Genomic DNA, 19,797 nt, shown 5'->3' on the forward strand with positions numbered 1-19,797 from the left:
GAGAGTAATTACGCTCGCTCCGTAGGTTGTCAAAGTCATGACGGTGCAGGGACTCTAAGGCCGCCAGGCTGAGTGAGTGAGCCCTTTGTCAAAATTGGTCGGCTGTTGATGATATCGGCTCTGGGCGTCCTGAGCATGCCAAGGCCGAGTTATTTAATGGCTTCAACATCTCCCTTCTCAGAGTCAATTCTCTTCTCTCATTCCCCATCCACACATCCCAAACACAGCTGGGACAACACTCTCTTCTCTTTGACTTACTTCACTCTTTTCAACCTGTTCAACAACACGTTTGCTGGCACTACAGCACTCATTCTATCTCTCAATATGAAGAACTTCTTCGCCGCGGCCGCCCTCATCGGCGGCCTCATCAGCGGGGTCACGGCTGCTCCCGCCAGCACCCTCGAGGCCCGCACCTTCTTCCGCTTCCCAACCAAGGTCGCTGCAGCCTCGCCGAGCTGCAATGTGGCCGACGCCATGTCCCAGGTCCAGGCTTCCCTGAGCACTGCCCGTAAGTTCCCCACTCTTTTTGGGTGGTCTTGTGTGCCTTCTTTTGTAACAAGACAGTGGCTGACATGCACAACCACATCCAGTCGGTGTCTGCCAGGGCGCCAACCTGGCCGCCGGTGCGTCTTTCGCCGCCCGCAATGCCATCGCCGTCAAGATCGGTGCCGACCTTGGCGCCGCGGCCGGGGTCCTGGGCTCGTTCAGCAACGCGCTGGATGCCGCCTCGGCCAGCGTCGTTCTCGGTGCCAATGCCGGCTGCGACTATGACTGCATTGGCGGAGCCATGGTCAGCCACACGACTGCCATCTCCGCCAGCATCAGCTCCATCGTTGGTATTCTCGGCACTGGTAAGTCTCTTCACGCAATGATTCCATCTTGATAATGTCTTTTTTGATTCGGGGGGGCTGACTTTAGCACAATAGACTGTGTCGGCTCGCTCGTCACCCCCATCATTGGTAACCTCGCCACCTGTGCCACCGCCTTGGAGCCCATCGCCGTCGGCGTCGCTGGCAAGTGTGGAGCCGCCGTGTCCGCCACTCTTGGCGCCGATATGTGCGCCAACCTTGGCTTGAACATTGGTTCCATCTTCGGCGTCGCTGCTGGCCTTGGCGGTGGTGCCGGCCTCTCAGGTGCCCTTGGCGGCGGCCTCGGCGGCGGACTCGCTGGCGGCCTCGGCTCTGCGATTGCCGGTATGATGAAGGGCGGCCTCGGACTCGGTGCCGGTGTCGGTACCAAGGTCGGCTTCGGTGCTGGTGCTGGTCTTGGAGGCAAGGGCCTGAACGTCGGTGCTGGAGCTGATGTCGGTGCTGGTGTTGGCCTTGGTCTTGGAGGCAGCAAGGGTCTGAACGTCGGTGCCGGTACCAATGTTGGTGCTGGTGTCGGTCTTGGTCTTGGAGGCGACAAGGGTCTGAACGTCGGTGCTGGAGCTGATGTCGGTGCTGGTGCTGGTGTTGGCCTCGGCGGCCCGGGTGGTCTGGGAGCCGGTGCGGGTGTCGATGCTGGTTTCGGTGCTGGTGTTGGTCTTGGCGGCCAGGGTGGTCTGGGAGCCGGTGCGGGTGTTGATGCTGGCGTTGGTGCCGGTGTTGGCGTTGGAGGCGGCGCTGGTGGTGCCGGCGGCGATGATTCCGACGACTCTTCTCCTACTCCCAACGATGGCGGCGATGACAGCTCTTCTCCTACCCCCACTCCCACTGACGGTGGCGATGACAGCACCCCCACCGACTCCGACGAGCCCGCATGGACTTCTCCCACTGCCGATGATGGTAGCGACGACGGATCTGACGATGGTTCCGATGGCTCTGATGGCTCCGATGGCTCCGACGGCTCCGATGATGATTCGTCCGACGACTCCGACCCTACGACTGGTGGCAACGGCGGCATGGGCGGCGGCATTGGCGGCGGTCTTGGTGTTAATGCTGGCGTTGGTGCCAATGTTGGAGGTGGTCTTGGCGGAGCCGGTGGCATCCTCGGTGGCCTCCTCGGTGGCCTTGGTGGCGGTGCTGGTGCCGGTCTTGGTGTTAACGCCGGTGTTGATGCTGGCGTTGGCGGCGGTGCTGGTGCCGGTGGTGCTGGTGTCGGTGGCGGTGCTGGTGCCGGTCTCGGTGTTAACGCTGGTGTCGGTGCTGGCGTTGGCGGTGGTGCCGGTGCCGGTGGTGCTGGCGTCGGTGGCGGTGCTGGTGTCAATGCCGATGTTGGTGCCGGAGTTGGTGCCGGAGCTGGTGCCGGTGGTGCTGGCGTCGGTGGCGGTGCCGGTGCCGGTTGGTAAATTGCCTCGTCGCCCATCCGGGAGGCGGAGCAATCTTCCCTACCACACTCGACATCCCAAGCCCATTTTCTTTTGTCTCATTAGATTTTCGGCCTTGCACTTGCATGATTCACCATCCATAGACTGAGTATGCCTAGAGCTCGCATATTTGAGAATAGATAAAAAGGAGCAAGAACTCGTTTTTGACACCTTTTGTCCTCCTCATGATTCTGTCCGACATCAGTGAAAACAATGGCAACCTTCAGCTCGAAAGGCTTTGAAAAGTGATAGAAACCAGACTGACATTATCCCAGGTAAAAGTGTGGCACTCGAGACCTAATGGCCTCAATGAGTTCGATTGTGTGATGAATTGGATGTAAAAAAATTGAACGTCGAGGCAAGTGCAATACGCAAAGTACCTCACGTAGGGTAGGTATCTATGCACTTGCACCTACCTATTTAGGATACGATGGCGTTCTGCAATGACCTCAGCAATTGTCAACCTGCAAGGTCCTCGATAATCAATGGTGCCTTCCCATCCTGTTCTATTGGCCACTACCGCCGCCGAGTCTGCACCTGGCTCGGTCCGAGTCGTCTGGGTCGCGTCTTCGGTCGCCGAGCTCGCGGCCCCGCCGGGCGGCGTCCTGCTCGACAAGCTTGACGACCTCGCTTCCAAAGATGCCATCTCGCCACACATCAAGTACAGCATCAGTAAAGCCTGCAATTACCTCCAGGGGACCGAGTACGCCCGCCGCTTCGGCAACAAAGGCATTCGTCAGCCTCGCACTCAACCCGGGCAACCTGAGCTCCGACCTGGCGAGGCACCAATCCTATATGGAACAGGTGTTTTTTTTTCAAATACACGCTCTAGCACCCGACCGTCAACGGCGCCTACACGCAGCTCTTGCCGGGTTGAGTCCTGAGGTTGGTTTGGAGAAGAATGGGGCGTGGAGTAAGTCACTGTTTTTTGTTTGTGTTTGAGTTGCACTATTTGGGCGGGCTTACAGCTGACCCGTAACTTTGTTTTTCGTTCAACCCTGGGGCCGTTTTGAGCCAATCAGGGATGACCTCGAGAAAGCGACCAAGCCAGAATCGGAAGGCGGTTCTGGCATCGCCCAAGAGTTTTGGGCGTGGAATGAGAAACAGGTACAGCAGTATTCGTAATTCTGTTCTATTGATCAAATTGTATGTCAACTGATACAAGGCATTGGCGAAGTACTGTCCTATGCTCAATTGTCTACGAACAAGTATCGATGGAACCCCGGGCTAATAATTTCAATGGTGATATGGGCGATATTCTTGATTTTGTCTCTAAATATGTCTAAATTCGTCCCGAACATCCCATTCAAGACCTGACATGATGTCGGAAAGCTCCGTTCTAATTTATTCCAAAATGCCACCTAGAAATGCAGTCTAATAGAGTCATTGGAGACCAAAAGCCAAACCGTTGCGCAAGCGTCATACTGTATACAACAGTGTCATCTGCACAATCGCGATTCTCGATACAAGTGAAGAATAGCTCGTAATCCAACCGTTTGTGCCTTTACACCACTCTACCAACCCATCCACAGTAACCGATGGTCACTCACTCCCTCCACTTCACCCTCACGACTCGTACCCCGAGGACCTTGCTCAGAAGCAGTGCTGTTCGGTAATCGGTGCCCGGCACGCTCCGTGTCGCTGCCCGATGAGCTCAGGCCCTCGTCCACGAGTCAACTGGTAAACATGTTGTCTGCTTCCCGCGTCGTCTCGGGCTCTTGGCACAATCGAGCCTGCTCAAGGACCTTTGGCGCAGAACCATCCTTCGGCTTGCCCTCAGCCGCTGGATCCAAGATATTACCATGGTCCGAGGGCAGCGAGTCTGCGTCAGATGCCGAGTCGATAAGGGTATCCTCGGCTGGCGAAGACGGGATTTCGGTTCGGGCAAATGCTGATTTCCCCAAAGATGTCTTTCGGACCGCCTCCATAAACCGCGGGCTGTGCGAGCTTGTCGTCGACGTGGGCGAGTTCAGGTCTCCAGGGGTCCCAGATCGTGAGGTTGACAAGCCCATGGTGACCACATCCAGATCGTCCAGATCGTCCAGATCTTTGGTCAGAGGGTTGGCCATTGGCGTCGATAGTCGTGCCAGCGCCTTGAAATGGAGCGCCTGGTGGCTGCGGGCCGCACGCCGCAGCACAGGCTTGCGTGGGCGGTCCTCGGAGTTTTGAGCCGCGCTCGCGCCGGATGAGGTTTTTCGACGTCGTGGGCGGGCGTCCACCTTTAGCATCACACCGCCGTCTTCGTCCTCGTCATCGGATTCCGACGTGCTCTCGAGGCGCCATTCGTTTTCGCTAAGCAGCTGCTCCAGCTCCAGATTATTTTGGCGCTGTCTCATTATCATATGTATATTACTGTCCGACGGCCGACGCTCTCGGTGGTGCAGTCGGTTGATCGGTTGTCCAACATCGCCAGAGTGAAGGCCCAAAGAACGGCGCAGGTTGACTTGACTGGGGCTAAAGGCGGCCAGCGTCATCAATTCCGTTATCGCCCTGTCGAGACACAGCTCGATTGCACAGTGGTCACGGATGCGTCGCAGCTTCGGCCATGTTCCTCTTTCGCCGATGAGACAGGACTTGAGCATAAAATCGCTCGTAGGGTTAGTAACCAGATGAGCCATGTCGCTCCATTCTATCTTGGGGATTATTGTTATGTCTCCCGAGTATTGTTGGCTCAGAATGCTGCACACTTTGGTCAGGATATTCGACATGGGTCCAGTATTTTCCGCAACCACGGTCAATCTATACAATAGCTCCTCTGTGGCCATGCTGGTGATCTCTGAGAATAGATTCTTGATGAGTAATGAGGGCTTGAAGCTTGTTGAAAGAGCCGAGTCTCGTTCCTCGGGCTCAAGTATGACGTCGTCCCGCTCAAGGAAGGGAACTACATGGGGATTAACTTGAGAGACTATAAAGTGGTTAACGGCGAACATCTCGGCCAGCCTAGTTGTGGGCAGGTCGTTGTCGATAGAGCCATCTATCCATCTCTGCGGCGATGGGAACCATCGAGACTGCTCCCCCGTCTTGGGGTCTTTGATCATGAGGCTCGAGGCTTTGAAGAGACCCGGGACAGAACACGAGACGGCGACGGCGGACCAGATCATGACATCGGGCGATGTGCGGTAGTTCAACAGTCGAGGAAGCTCGATGTTGTTGGCTATTGATACCGTAATGTTGCATATCCTGCGCGTACGGTTGTATGCCTCGCGGAACGTAACATCGCCAATCATGTTGCGCATGACCCTGACGAGGTGCGTTTCATCGTACCAGTACCATTCCGTCAACAGCTTCCAAAGCCTCTTGGCTATGCTCACTTGACGACCTTGCTCCTCAAACACGTCGAGCTCTCCGTACGGGAACTCTTTGATGATCCGTGGCAGGTCCTCGTCGGTGTGCGTGCACAGCACCGCGCAAACGATAGAGCCGGCAGATGCGCCCGAGACTATGCGCGGCAACAAATTTTGCTCAAACAGAGCCTTGATCACGCCAATGTGCGTCATACCATAGGTGGCGCCGCCGCTAAGCATCAGGGCACTACGGCCGAAATGCCTTCTCGTATGCTCCAGCTCCTGCAGCACTTTGGGTAATCCCATGCCTCCCCTCGATGTGGCAGAACCCGCCAGCTCCACCATTGTTTCGATTGCCCTGGTGGCCGACTGGACATATCGTTGGATGATGGTCTTGGTACCCGTATGAGAATGCCTATACAAGGCAGAGCTCCCCATGCCTCCGAGGTCTCGCGAAAGTGTCGTTCTTATCAGGAAAAGTAGCTCGCAGAAGTTGCGCTTTTTCGTAGCCTCGTCTAGCCTCTGCATGTTCTCGAGGAGCTCCACAACGCAGTATTCACCAGAACCAAGCTTGTCTTTCCACAGGTCATTGCCCATGAACTTGTCGAGGGCTCGAGCAGCAGTTTCCCATTCCTCATAGGAATTAGCCTGTACCGCCGGGTGCAAGATTCTATATCAGCACTATGCGCAAACATGCAGAGGGGAGGGCATCTATCACGGGCCCCCAAGTAATATGGCGATCCGACGTACATTGTTCATCAGAGCCTCCAACTCGCGCCTCCGCTTCTTAAACGCCGCCGTCTCGGTTCGTAAAGAGGAGCAGACAACATCTCGACAATCTAGAGCGAGCTTGGCTGCTCTGTCTAGCACGGTAACGACATTGTTTGGTCTAGACCGTTGAGGCCTGTCGTAGTGCGTTTGTTGTGGTTTTGCCGATGTCGGCTCGGACGCGGAGGGCTTTTGGGGCCGTGTGGAGTCGGGATGTTGTTTTGCGGCAGAGGAACTATTGGCATTGGACCTGGTCGATGTTAGGTGAAGAATATCGAGCATCTTGGCTTATTTGGAGCCGCAACGGCTCGGCTCGTTGGAGACCCTCGGTCCAGCTGGCGGGTTGGGGTTGTGAAGTTGGGCCTGGGGCTTGGTTCGGATTCGGGGCGGTGTCGATCAAATTGATTTGGTTTGGTCTTGCAAGGCTGACTCTCTTTGGAATTCAAGCTGTGGAAATTACAAAAAAAAAAAAAAAAAAAGTCAAAGCGTCTAGACTAGGTAGGTAATTGTATGCATACAAAGGAATGATTAAAGCAGTCAAGACTGCTTTGCTTCTATTGAATAAACAAACGGTGAAAGAAAACAAAGCTGGCAGCCGGTGCAGATGACACTGTTTATGGATGGACTCGAGAAAAGTAGCAACAACAAAACAACCAAACCACAAGGGGGAGGCGTGGGGGTTAGAAATGCGCAGACGAGACGTAATTAATCTGGCATGTGTGCCCGGGATAGATTGACGAAAGGGGAAAAAGGACGATCGGACGTCGGGTAAAACCTAGAACAGACCAAGGCTGCTCGCCATGTATTGCAAAAACAAAGGTCTGGATGATTGTCGAAGACACTGGTACCTTGAAGTAGGTCAGCTATGACGAAACGAGAGGACACGGAACTTTGGCGAGTCGAACTGAGTGCGGCCCGAATTGGGGGTAACCTAGCGCGCTGACCGAGTCGCGTGCCCACCCTTTGGGCAAGCCCACGGGCAGCTGTCAATGCTGCATCAAGATCCGGTCTACTGTAGACTCTCAGCGCAATCGTAATGGATGGGTGGTAAGCAAACGAACCACAAACTGCTTTGCTACTTGTTTGCTAACAAGAACCGAACGATTTTTTTGTTACTTCTTCAGGTGTCAACGCAAAGGTAGTTAGGCACCCATGTAACATACTATAGTAAAGAGCCACCCACACGTGGAGCTCAAGAAAGTTATATCTTGCATGACATGCAACGTGGAATGGCTGGCGAAAAGAGCGCCGATCACCTGCTAAGCTTGCTAAGCATATCCGCACAGCCGTGACCGCAAAAGTAAAGTAACAGAAAATAAAAATATAACAAAGAATACGGAGTACACGGTACGGAGAACCGGAATGCATGTCACGAGGCCCAAACAAAATAAAATAAAAAACCGGAGCGTCTGGCACACCTGGCCAGTCACAGTGGTTTTGGTCAGGTGCAAACCATGATTCACAACAGAAACAAGACCACCACACACTGCGAATCGACGATTCTGTAGAAAAGAACGATCCGATTTGCGGCAAAAATGAAGAACTGCGGAGCAAACAAAGAACCAAGCCCCCCTCCCCCCAGCTGACTTGAGTCTTCTCGTCAAGCTCGTCTGTTTTCCCCAGGTTAAAGAAAGCTGGAGAGCAGCAAACGTGCAGAAAGCTGGGCGGTCTTTCTTTGGCGGGGCTGACCCTCGCTAATTGGCTGGGTGATGCGGATGGATCACCCATTTAGCGCGTGGGGGGTTAGAGGGAAGCCCCTGCGTCCGGGGGGGTCTGGGCAGCAGGGCAAGAGCTTCCAGCGGCGGCACACGCCAAGATCAAGAATGGCGGTCATATGGGAAAAGCCTGGGAGCGGGGCGCGGACATCTTGTTCTCCGTCTGGTCTCGACCGCAACATTATGTAGCGGTGCAGTAGGTCAAGTATACAGTACGAGATCAGGGGCTATTCAATCGTCTCTTTTCGTTTCTTTCCCATGTGTTTACACATCATATGTAGGTACAATCACTGCCACGTCTTCTACAAGTCCACAGCATTGCTTTCCGAGTGAAGCCGCCAAAGTCTTTTTTACGGAGAGTTTTGTCCGTCGTCTTAATGCAGGCCCCCCCAAAAAAAACAGGCGGTCTGAACTTACCTATCAACCCCGAAATATTCGGAATTAAATCACAAAGAGCCTCTGCTTGCGAGCTGTATCTATTAGACGACTCAACAATAGTCGAGCCAGCCGAGGTTCTTGTGATCTGCTGCCCCAACTCGTCTGTAGTATCTACCCGTCATCCCAAAATACTCGGTTGCCGATTGTAACCTGCAGCTGTCACCAGATCATCATCCAGACAACCTCGAACCCTCTACAAGGTGGGACAGTGCTTACGTTTGACTTTTTTTTCTTTCAGATTAAAAAATGCATCAATGTCTGAAACGACGAACGTGGTAATAAATCTAAAGTAAACATATATCCCTTGTACCTTACGTGAACGCTAAAAATACTAACTAAACCGTTAAAGACATACTTCGTGCTATCCAAATACATTAACGTGACGTGACGTGACGCATCCAAACCCCACAGACGAACCGATAGGGCCATACAAACACAAACCGCATGATACTTTGTATCAAGCTAAGCCTGAACGGCAACCCGTTCCCTCTCCTCCTCCTTGTCCTTCTTCTTCTTGAACAATGACTTCAGCATGCTGTTCTTCTTCGGCCTGAGGACCGCATCGAGCGTGTTGTCCTCGTCCTTGTTGTACTCGATGGCTTTAACCTCGGACTTGGCCTCATGCCTCTTGGATCGCGACGACCTGTGGCTGCCGCTGCTCCGGTGACTGCCCGCATCGCTCTGGTCATCCCGGTCCTTGTCTCGGTGGTGATGCCTGTGGCTGCGGTGGCTCCCTGCCTCGCTGGCCTCGTCGCCGTCCCGGTGTTTGTGGTGCCTCCTGCTCCGACCCGACTCCGACGCGTCGTCGTCCTTGTCCTTGTCCTTGCTTCGACTGCTCTTCCTCTCCGGCACGTCCTCGTCGCGGTGCTTGCGGCTCTTGTGGCTCTTGTGGGTCCTGACCGTCCGCCGGGACATGGCGTCGTCGTCTACCTTTAGGGTGGACCGCATCGCCTCGGGGCTGATGAGCTCCAAGTCGACGCTCTCGTCGTCACCGTACGCCGAGATGCCTCGTCGCCACGTCTCGATGGTACTGAGCTCCTCCTCCAGCACGAGGGCCTCGTCCATGCTCCCCGTCACCGTGCCGCCCTCGGGGCCACGCTGCGCATACATACCGCCGCTGCCGTAGTAGTATCCAGGGCCACCGCCGGCGCCGCTCATCATTTGCGGGTCGGCCGGGTTGTACGGGTGCCCAGGGTAGGGGGCATGTTGCTGGGGGTGAGCCTGCATCTCCGGGCCGGGAACGCCCTGCATCTCGATCGGGGCCTCCAGCGCCGGCGCCGCGGGCTGCTGCATGCGTTTGATGATCTTCCACCCGCCAAACATGACGATCGTGACTCCGACAGCTGCACCCGCAGCAATCAAGAATTGCGGGCTGGCCAGGAGCGCCCAGATCGCGGGCGCGCCACCCTGCACCACACCGAGGAACGCCGGGCTCATCTTGGAGAGCAGAGCACTCAACTCGGCCAGCGTCAGGGCGACTGCCGCAGCCGCCTCGGGATTGCTCTGCAGTTTGGCGATGATGGTCGTCGCCGAGGACTGCAGGCACTGTGCCTCCACCAACATGGCCTCGATCCGCTGCATGAGCGACTTGGCCTCGGCTTCCTTGTCCTTGGACATGTGCTTGTCCAGGTCCGTCCTCGACTCCAGATCCGGCGGGATGTTGCCGTAGGCGAGGTTCATATCGATCGACTTCTTCTTCTTCACCTTGAGGTCCGTTTCCGAGGCGGGCCGCGGCAGCGACGGGGGCGCGGATGGTGGCTGTGCGGCCATGGCATAGTACTCGGCCGCTTCGCCGACCGGCATCGTGTTCGCATGAGCCAGGTTCGGCCGCGAGACCATGGCCGTCTCAGCATAAGGTTGGCGGTAGGCCTTGGGTGTGACGGTGGGTGCCGTCGACGACACCTCTGAAAGAGTGCGTAGATTGGAGGCCGTCAGCGGTGGGCGGGCCGACCTAGTGCCCTCGTGCCTGCTGGTACGACTGCTCCGATGTGTCCGGTGTGACCGATGTGACGAGGTACGGCTTGCCGTGTCGTCTAGTGATCTCCGTCGGCCCTCTGTGCCTTCCACCGCCTCAATATGGCGGCGCTGATGTGGAGGCGGCGGCGCATGGTGTTGCGGATACTCATAGATAGTTTGTGCCTCGTAGACGTGGTCGTCATACTGAGGATGTCCGTGATAGTAGCCCGGCCCTGGCCCAACTGCCATAGCCGGGTTGCCGGCTACGCCAGCCGGCGGTCCTCGTGAGACGACATCGATGGTTTGCGCCCGTTTGATCCCCGGCACGGGCGCCTGTGGCTTAAGTGCAGCCTTTTTCTCCTGATAGGCAACCTTGGCGTCCTTGAAAAGCCCAAACAGTTGCTTACCCTGCCCATAGTACTAAGTGTTAGTAAGTCATTCTGTGATAAAAATTCTATACATTTTGGACGATAACTCAGAAGCGAAGCGATCGAAGCTGTCATCGCATCCCCATCCGTACTTTTGTTTTAAGCTTCTGCGGAGTGGTAGATCATTTGGACCTGGTTCCCCACCATTTCTGTCATCGAAATTTGGGAGGAGCTCTGGGTAGGACAGACGAGAAGAGGGGGGGGAAGCGATAACAAAATAACCTACCGTGCTGATGATCTTCCCCGAATTGTTGATGATTGTAACAGTCTCCGTAACCGGCATATTGAACTGGGTTGCAGTGATTTAGGACCTCTTGAGTTCCAAGGACGATTCCGGCTCGTCTGGATACTTTAAAAGAAAAAATGGCGACGCAGTCAAAGTTTGGGGCGGCCTCTCTTTTTTTGCACTGTCCAGAGTCGGTGAGGGAGCCCACGTCAAGGCTGGTAGGGGACCCCGCTGTGTCGCAAGCACATGCAAAATTTGGCTGCAGGGGTTTTCCGATTTCAATCTGGATCTGGCCCTGCTGCTGCTTTCCTTGTGCACTAGCAGAAGCACAACGTGGATGATAGCGTGGTACAGTTCAAGATGGGCTAAAATAGATAGAGTAGTAGTGTGTACTCTGTGAGGTGGTCAGGTAGGTACGAAGTACCGTAGGAAAGGATAGTTCTAGTGTGGAAAGCAACCGGGCTTGCCAAACCCGCAAAACGAAACTGTCAAAGATTCAAGCACGACGAAGGAAAAAAGGGGAGATACAGCAGAAAAGGGGTGGGCGATGACAACAAAGAGGAAGATTCCCCTGCTTTCCCAATCCAATCAATTTAACAATCAAGGTCGAGCATCCAGTGTCGGCAACTTTCACGGGGCGGCTGGCAATGATTGGTTCTCGGATTTGCCATTCGTTAGGCGTCCTTGCAGAACACTGCTAATGTCCGCGCAATGTGGGTGGGCTTGCCCAGACACCCGGGACCCGCCTCCCGTTGCCTGACTTGGTACCAACCACCTCCAAAGCCTCGAAAAAAAAAAAGAGAGCGCTCCTCACCGCATCGAGCCCACCTTGACGTGTGCAATTAGGTACCTACGTACCAGTAGTACTACCGGTGATACGTACATAGTATAGTTTTCTCCATCGGCAGCCATTCCGGTCACAAGGTGGAGCTCCACCTTGCTGCAGTAATAAGGAGACGAATTCGGCAAAGTCGGAACATTCTGGTACTCCGTAACGTAGAGCTGGGAGAGAACCTCAACTGTCTGGCCTATCAAGTTTCTCTCCACCGCAGAGTTGCCGTCTTTCATGCAGCGGAAAAGCAACAAAATCGTATTGGAATACCGAGTACATTTCATCATCAACCTTGTCGCTGTGGCTTGATGCAGAGGTTGGGATTCTGCCAAGGTTGTCAAAACCAGGACCCTTGGATTCAAACGGCTCCTGGGGTGCCACGATAGCAATTCTGACATCTTACGCTGGGGTGTTGCTCGAGACCTTCCTTAATAAGCGGAAAATCCATATTGAAACTCCGTGTTATAGGCCTGATTGCCGTTTACAAACTGCAAGCACTTCGTCATTGGGTGTTAACGTTTTGCTCGTCATAAGCACCGCAGCCCAAACGAAGCCCAACTTTGACACGAACAGAAACAATGCAAAAGATCTCATGTCGGGGTGACAAACAAACTGCTGAAGCTCTTTTGTCGATTTTTCCATCTACCTATCATTTCTCACCCATGTTGCTAGGAGTAATCTGTAATTTTGACAAACTGGTCTCATGAAGATCATGCAAGTCTGTCGGTAGCTATCCGGTCACTCTCATGCCTAATTAATGACCCCCCAAAAATGGTACTCGACAAATTCCCGTGAATTTTGGTATCTTTATGCGTTTCGCCGGTATTTTTGGTCGGCTTTTACATGATCACCTCGTTGGCCACATCCTAAAAAGAATGTCACTGTCAGCAAAAAAAGAAACAATTGCAGCTCAGAGGTCCATCGTAGAAAACTCACCCTCTTCAAATCCTTGAACGGCAGGCACACGCAGTTCTGCACGCGAACCTCGTCACTGACTCCGCACTCCTTGCCCAGGATAGTGATAGCCTGGACCTTGACGCCCTGCTTGACAATGCTTGTGGTGTGGCTTGTGGAAGGCGTAGGAGTGCCCTCAACACGAGCCCAGGCACCAACCCGGCTGCCCCAACCGATGATTGAGTACAGCACGCAAGCGTCGTGCTTGATTTCGGCGTCCTCAAGCACGATCGACTCCTTGACACGGGCACCGGGGCCGACGGTTGCGCGAGGGCCGATCGACACGTTGGGTCCCAGCTTGGCGGTGGGGTCGACGGTTGCCGAGGGGTGGATGAAGACTGGGGGGATGATGTTGGCGCTGGGAGCAGCAAGCTCCTTGGAGCCGCCCTGCCATGCCTGCTGCAAGTACAGAGCATTGGCGGGGACGGCGGAGCCGGCCGTCTTGATCTGGCGCCAGAAGTCCTGGGTCTCATACACAAAGAACTGCTTGGTATCGGCCATGTCGGAGAGGATATCCTGCTCCAGGCGGATGACCTCGTTCTTGGATCCCTCATCGTCGTCTGCGTACTCGATGAAGCTAGCCTCAAGGTTCTCGGATGATCGGTACGAGGAGAGACGCGGCCTGTCGGTGCGGCGCTTGATCGCGGAACGGATCGAGGGGAAGATGGCCTCGGTGCTGAAAAGGTAGACACCACAGTTGATCAGGTTGGAGATTTGAGACTCGGGCTTCTCGACGTAGTGGAGCACACGGCGGCTGTGGTTGTCGCTAACAATGCAGCCGAAGTTGGTTGCAGCCTCCTCGCCGACCCGCGTACCTAGAATAACCGCCTCGGCATCCTTCTCGGTGAACATCTTAAGCATCTCGTTGAGAGGGAAGGAGCAGCAGACGTCCGAGTTGAGCACAAAGAGGCGCTCAGGGCGGCCCTTGAGGATGGCATCGCGGAAGTGGTACAGGCCACCGGCGGTGCCCAGCGCCTGGTACTCTCGCAGGTACTTGATGGAAAGGTTGGGGAACTCGGTCGACGAATCCTTGATAAAGTCACGGAAGACGGACTCGTCGTAGTAGCCAATCAGGTAGACCTCGTGGATCGAAGGGACGGTGCTGATGGCAGTCAGGCAGTGCCAGATGATGGGGTGGCCGGCGACATCGAAGAGGGGCTGCGAGATAACGGCTGGTTAGTGGGGACGCAACGTCGTCAATTGTATCCGGGCAAGTGAAAACCAACCTTCGGGACATCCAGCGATAGAGGTCGGAATCGAGTACCTCTTGACGATCCTCCTACCTGCGCAGTGAATAGATAGTTAGAGGCTTGATATCTTTCCAGGGCCAGACGCGCAGAGTGGCGCCAAGAAACGTCACCGCCGATTCGACAGAGGGGGTAAGCTAACCAAGATGACAGCCTTGGTAACGGCCTGCACGCCGTTGCTCCGGATGGGGACCTGCAGAGACATTGTGGCTACTGAATATCGAACAAAAAAGACGCGAATGGGGGTATCGAGGAATGAAAAAAAGACAGATTCGAGGACGTAAGCCTTGGGCACCACCTTTCCACCTGTTTGCTGTTCGTGTACCAGAAATTTCGGGGGCGCTTGGGTTTGTTGCCGCCCCTGAGAACTATAGCGTACCAAAATGCGACAGGCTGGCAAGGGTCTTGTTGGATTTTGGGCCAATCAGACTCTGTGTATAAACCGCATGTGCCACCTTGCTACCCTCAACCCCACCTAAATAGGTAACAGAATGCAGCCTGCGGGGGAGTTCGTGCCTTCTCCCGTTGTGTAAATGTAAACGGCTGGTGGGGTACAGCTGAAGAAGGCCAGACGCTTCAGACGATCGATGGCTCTGCTTAACATCTTATCGGGTTGTAATCTGCAAACTACATACAGCTCGGTACGTACCTTGCCCAACCCCTTTCATCTGCCGCTGCAGATTCAGCCGCAGCATCGATATAGACATTCATTCACCAATATCAATACTGTCTTGGGGTATATCTGTGTAGTGGATGTATCCGCATCTCCAACGGTTCAAATTTACTACTACTAGTACTACCGCCTTTCATTGTCATTCTCCGGCTATGACGTATGACAGGCGCATTACAGTTAAATGGGCGACCTAGTTGCTTTTTGCTTTTGTCGAAACGAGCAACCAACTGCTCTCTATCCAGAAGATGCAGTCGAATGAACACAGCAAAGACAGTTAACCGCGTTCTCAAACCGATGACCCACAATTTCCTTCTGAAGCTGCGAAAAGCGGGGCTGCTGAATCCCTGTCATTACCCTTTGCTGCCTGTTCTCGGGATGTCGTTCATAAGTGTTAAGGATTGTTAGGGATTTGGCTGTGAATCTTAACAGAGCTGAACCTGAGCTGGGTCCCTTTCGAGATATCGTTTTCCAACCGTAGTGTGAGTGTGAGCAAACTGAGTTCAATTCTTCAATGCACCTTTGGTCTAATTTTTCTCACTTTTGGCTTGCTTGACCTTTCACAACCTCCTACAGCCGTTGTCCATGCCCGTGGTATCAACCGCCCGAGACTAGTACAGCTTCAACACGGCTTCCTTGACCGGGGAGTAAATGCTTATAACTGCCTATCTTCACTTCTTCACCTGTACGCCTGCTTTGTGATCGCCTTTCTGATTGAATTTTCCATCACTATTTTCATCAAATCCATGGTGTTTGTTCTGTGTTACTTTTCTATGTACTTTACCTAGCCACTTACTTATAAGGTAAATACCGTCATTCTACCCCATCTCCACCTGTCTATCTCAGATCTGCCTTACTTTCTATCGCACTTGGCAACAAACCTGATACTTCTTGACACATTTTTTGAAGATTTGCAACCCAGCTCCCGTTGGCTAATTTTTCATTATCTATTCGCAGATGCCTAGAGTCATCAAGCAAGAACCTCAGAGGAGTCGAGAGACTCCGGCATCACCATGTGCCGGTCGGACTCCTGCCAGAGTGAACCGAACGCCCACCATGACATCGCGGGCCTCAGAGGATGTGAATCTGAATACAACTGCACGTCGTAACGCCCGGTCACTAGCCCGTAAGCTCTATATTCATTTTCTATTCCATTAACCTTATTCCATGGTCTCCGCAGTGCTTTCTAACTTCCCCAAAGCTAGCGCGGACACGCGACAGGCGCAGGCCATGGCGGCGCTCCAGGACGACTCGGATTCCGATCCTGATCTTGTCGTAATTAGGGAAATGCGTCAAGTTGTCAAGCCTGACCCAGATCGTCATCGGGCCGTTCCAGGCAGAGGCCTAGGTGTCAACGTCGATAGTGATTCTTTGCTAAACCGCAATTTTGAGCGTATCGCAAAGAACCTGAAGGCGCTTGGAGAGACTCTGGGTGAACTTCAAACCCTCGGCATCCAGCATGTGGACTTGCCATCTCTGGTCCTGGTTGGCGATCAGAGTTCTGGCAAATCGACCCTGATGTCCGGAATCGCTGGAATCTCCCTTCCGCGTAAGTCAACATCCCACGTGTGATTTTCTCAATTTTGCGTCACATCGGAGGCGGTTTGAAAGACCCAGAATAAAAGTTAGCATCTTATATGAAGCTTGACGCCAATTTTATCAAGCTAACCATTGTCTCCTATTTAGACCGAGAAGGCATGTGTACCCGGTGCCCGGTGCACATCCGTTTGTCAAAAAGTGATTCATGGGCTCTACAAATCTCTCTCCAGCAGGACTACACCTATGTTGGGACAAACTCAGTGACAAGTGATGACTTTGGCCCGTGGTCTCCCCAGCCGAGGGTTGTCAAAGAGTTCTGGTCCTGTCGAGAGAAAGACGATGACCGAATCCGAAATGCGATTCGCTGGGCACAGGTTGCAATCTTGAACCATCATAAACCTCACAGGCTTTATGTGCCACGGGCTCAGCAACCAGATGACGAGGCGAGGTTGCAGGAGGAGGAAAAGAGCGCTGAAACTGATTTCAGCCCAAATGTCGTGGCTTTGCAGATTAGTGGTCCCAATCTTCCTGATATCTCTTTCTACGACCTTCCAGGATTGATCAAAGCCACCAGGCGAGAGGAAGATCAGTGAGTATTCTTTTTTCTGGTAAATTCATTTTGTTCGAATGCTCCACGAGACTAATCCAGACTGCTTTGTTTCACAGTTACCTGGTCAAAGTCGTAGAAAACATGGCCCGCAAGTACATTGCCGATCCCAACGCCATCATCATGTGGGCTGTGCCTATGAACAGCGACCCGGAGAATTCTTCTACGCTCGCGATAATCCGCAAAGAGGCGGCTCAAAATCGGACTGTGGGCGTATTGACCAAAGCTGATCTTTTGCCACCGGGAAATCACGAACAGTGGCTCGGTATGCTGGCTGGTACACAACACAGTGTTGGTTATAAGTTTTTCATAACGGCGCGACAGCCAACGGATCCAGAGAGTCAAAACAGCTTCGAGGAAGCCTTTTTCAACGGGCAAGCTCCTGACGGCGTGAACCCTTGGTCTGACCGCTTCCAGCAACACGGGGATCGATGCGGTCTTAACCAGCTTGTTGTATTCCTTTCGGATACGCTGAACCGAGCCTTTTACCAAAGCTTGCCTGGCATTCTTGAAACAATTTCTGACCGCTTGCGATATGTTAATGGGGAATTGGCAAAGCTGCCAGATACTCCGGACCACCCTTATGCCGAACTGCGCGAGGCTTTGATTGGGTTTGTGAACGGCGTGAGGAACGGCTTGGGGTTGACTGTGACTGGCGACTTCGACGCTGATTGCAAGTCTCTCCTGGACGCTTTTGAGCGCAAGATTCTGGAACTGAAGCCGCGGTACATTGTCAAAAGCCCTGCTCCGTCGAGGAGGCCCATGACCCCTCAAGCTCGACGAATTGGCCCTGCGCCCACTCCCACGCCGAGTCGCACAGCGACCAGCAAGAGCTCGATCGATCTGACTCTTGACGACGATACACCCGTCCCGCCCAGCCGCCGTCGCAGGCTTGATACCTTTCTGGAAGGACAGCAGCCTACTAATGGAACACCCAAGCGATCACGCCCGACTGTCAAGCAGGAGGAAAGCTTTCGTGTTGCCGTTGCGACGCCGCCTGTGTCTCCGGTTAAGAACGACTTGGCGACTGTACGGAGGCGTTGTCAGGCCCGAGCCCGGGATGGAGAACCAGACGTCACGCCGCCTGAGATCTATCCCGAACTCTCGCTGGAAGCCATTTCGCGCTGGGCCCGTCCTCTGGACGATTGCGTCGACTCATTTATTCAGTTGCTGAGCCGCAAGCTCGATCAAGTTTTGGAAATGTCGTTCGAAAAGCTCAGGACCAAAGCAGCGTTCCGGGAGGCCAAAAACCACCTTGCTGCATATGTCCAGCAGCAAAAAGAAGAACTTTCACAGTCCTTGTCGACGCTGTTTTCTCGCGAGAGCAAGCGTCTCTACACTCGCAACACCGAAGCTTTTGAACGCCACAAGCAGGCAGAGCGAGAAATTCTTCTTCACCGACGCTACGAGGTAAGGAAAAGTCATTTTTTCTTGGCGCTGAAGAAGACGAGCTAACAAGAACGTGTTTCAGTGCCGCTGGAGGGAGCACCAAGAGAGTCTGGGAAAGGACGCCCCTCCCATTAAAGACCATGACAAACTGACGGCACAGGAAAAGAAGGACAAGGCTAACAACCTGCAGCTTCTTGGTCCGGACGAATACGCTCGTGAGCTCGAGATTTGCGCCCACGTTAGGGGCTACTATTTGACGGCTGCAAAGCGGTTCATTGATTGCGTCGGACAGGCGATTGTGTCGGATTTGATCCCAAGTATGGTTACGACCTTGTCGAGAAGCCATCTGGACGAAAAGCTTGGGCTCGCGGGACCTCAAGGTAAGCCGCAGTCAAACTGGACGCACGCACCCCTTTACCTCCACTGCTGGGATCAACACATTGCTAACTTTCTCATCACATCAAAAGCCATCTCCCCGGAGCGAATCGATGCTCTGATGGCGGAGGAGCACCACGTTGCAGCCCAGCGGAAAAAGCACCAGGACGAACAGCAGAAGCTGCAAAAGGCCATGGAGTCCATCACCAAGCTGGAATCGGCCGGCGACGGCGAAGACGACCATTCTGCTGATGCTTCTAGCGAGGCCACCAACGCGGCTACCTCGTTCGCCAGCCGGAACAACAACGGGCTCGGAGCCTCGCAGTCCGCACCTCGTTATCAGCCTTATGCCGATGACGGTATGGATGTCGATCATAGTGGTGGTGTTGCTTAGGAAAGCATCAAATTGCCACGAAGCCCTTGATGATCCCTCTCGTCAGAACAGATGCCTTGTGGTCATATGCTTTGCGTTGATTTGCAGGTCTGAAGGTTGTTGTGCAACGCAGTAACAGTCTCTTTGCCAGAAGGCCTACCAGTAATGTTTGGAGGCGGCCGTCTCAAAGGTTCAACACTGGTACATATTTTCTACTTTTCGTCTCTTTGACACCTGCGAAGCTCATTACTTTCTTTTCTCTTTGACGGCAAACATGTTTGAGACGATCCGTTGTCATTGTATTGCGTTATGATTTTCTCTTTTCTTCTATTTTCTTCTCTTTTCTCCCTTGATGGATGCCACCGGTACTGATTTGTTAGCCAAAGGGTTTACCGCAGGGCGTATGTACTGCTAGTAGTGTCAGTAGTGTGGCCTGGGTTTTGTTTGGGGAAAATTGTTATACCTACTGCGGCCTGAGACTTTGATTTGATTTTTTTTTTTACCTCGGATTATGTGTGTTTCGAGGTCCTGCGAGATTGAGTACAAATATCCCACCTGCTTGGGTGAATCAGGCAAGCATTGTGGTAAAGAACCACTTTACAACATCAAAAGAAAGACCGGCGTCGCGAAGTGTTTTTAATCCATCCTGTATTTTCACAACTAGGAACTAACCCCTAGACACAAATACGCACATCACTTGCGGATGGCT

At 53.7% G+C, this 19,797-nt stretch overlaps 7 protein-coding genes across 7 annotated transcripts; 3 read left to right on the top strand and 4 right to left on the bottom strand.

Moving 5' to 3' along the window:
• Positions 1–197: 197 nt before the first annotated feature.
• On the top strand, positions 198–2,269 carry MGG_16718 (uncharacterized protein; the record flags this gene model as incomplete). Its single annotated transcript, XM_003711717.1, has 3 exons — positions 198–508; positions 591–851; positions 927–2,269. Exons 1-3 carry the CDS (start codon positions 325–327, stop codon positions 2,267–2,269), a joined length of 1,788 nt encoding a protein of 595 aa, XP_003711765.1. The 5' UTR covers positions 198–324.
• A 503-nt stretch (positions 2,270–2,772) lies between these two features.
• Positions 2,773–3,412, top strand: MGG_15236 (uncharacterized protein; the record flags this gene model as incomplete). The annotated part of the gene is made up of 3 exons (XM_003711718.1): positions 2,773–3,022; positions 3,120–3,200; positions 3,327–3,412. The coding sequence occupies 3 exons, from the start codon at positions 2,773–2,775 to the stop codon at positions 3,410–3,412; spliced, it is 417 nt and encodes a 138-aa protein (XP_003711766.1).
• A 123-nt stretch (positions 3,413–3,535) lies between these two features.
• Positions 3,536–7,652, bottom strand: MGG_05933 (patatin family phospholipase). The gene is made up of 2 exons (XM_003711719.1): positions 6,322–7,652; positions 3,536–6,219 (listed from the first exon to the last, which is right to left on the bottom strand). Exons 1-2 carry the CDS (start codon positions 6,619–6,621, stop codon positions 3,961–3,963), a joined length of 2,559 nt encoding a protein of 852 aa, XP_003711767.1. The 5' UTR covers positions 6,622–7,652; the 3' UTR covers positions 3,536–3,960.
• A 1,087-nt stretch (positions 7,653–8,739) lies between these two features.
• Positions 8,740–11,702, bottom strand: MGG_05934 (uncharacterized protein). The gene is made up of 2 exons (XM_003711720.1): positions 11,103–11,702; positions 8,740–10,856 (listed from the first exon to the last, which is right to left on the bottom strand). Exons 1-2 carry the CDS (start codon positions 11,157–11,159, stop codon positions 8,955–8,957), a joined length of 1,959 nt encoding a protein of 652 aa, XP_003711768.1. The 5' UTR covers positions 11,160–11,702; the 3' UTR covers positions 8,740–8,954.
• A 74-nt stretch (positions 11,703–11,776) lies between these two features.
• Positions 11,777–12,555, bottom strand: MGG_15235 (uncharacterized protein; the record flags this gene model as incomplete). Its single annotated transcript, XM_003711721.1, has 3 exons — positions 12,338–12,555; positions 11,986–12,104; positions 11,777–11,930 (listed from the first exon to the last, which is right to left on the bottom strand). Exons 1-3 carry the CDS (start codon positions 12,380–12,382, stop codon positions 11,777–11,779), a joined length of 318 nt encoding a protein of 105 aa, XP_003711769.1. The 5' UTR covers positions 12,383–12,555.
• A 218-nt stretch (positions 12,556–12,773) lies between these two features.
• Positions 12,774–14,340, bottom strand: MGG_05936 (uncharacterized protein; the record flags this gene model as incomplete). Its single annotated transcript, XM_003711722.1, has 4 exons — positions 12,774–12,800; positions 12,871–14,046; positions 14,115–14,171; positions 14,278–14,340. The coding sequence occupies 4 exons, from the start codon at positions 14,338–14,340 to the stop codon at positions 12,774–12,776; spliced, it is 1,323 nt and encodes a 440-aa protein (XP_003711770.1).
• An 867-nt stretch (positions 14,341–15,207) lies between these two features.
• MGG_05937 (dynamin family protein) lies at positions 15,208–19,795 on the top strand. The gene is made up of 7 exons (XM_003711723.1): positions 15,208–15,608; positions 15,763–15,931; positions 16,007–16,354; positions 16,492–16,933; positions 17,011–18,361; positions 18,423–18,720; positions 18,808–19,795. The coding sequence occupies exons 2-7, from the start codon at positions 15,763–15,765 to the stop codon at positions 19,107–19,109; spliced, it is 2,910 nt and encodes a 969-aa protein (XP_003711771.1). The 5' UTR covers positions 15,208–15,608; the 3' UTR covers positions 19,110–19,795.
• Positions 19,796–19,797: the final 2 nt, after the last annotated feature.

Source organism: Pyricularia oryzae, chromosome 3 (assembly GCF_000002495.2).
Source record: "Pyricularia oryzae 70-15 chromosome 3, whole genome shotgun sequence".
NCBI classification, from domain to species: Eukaryota; Fungi; Ascomycota; class Sordariomycetes; order Magnaporthales; family Pyriculariaceae; genus Pyricularia; species Pyricularia oryzae.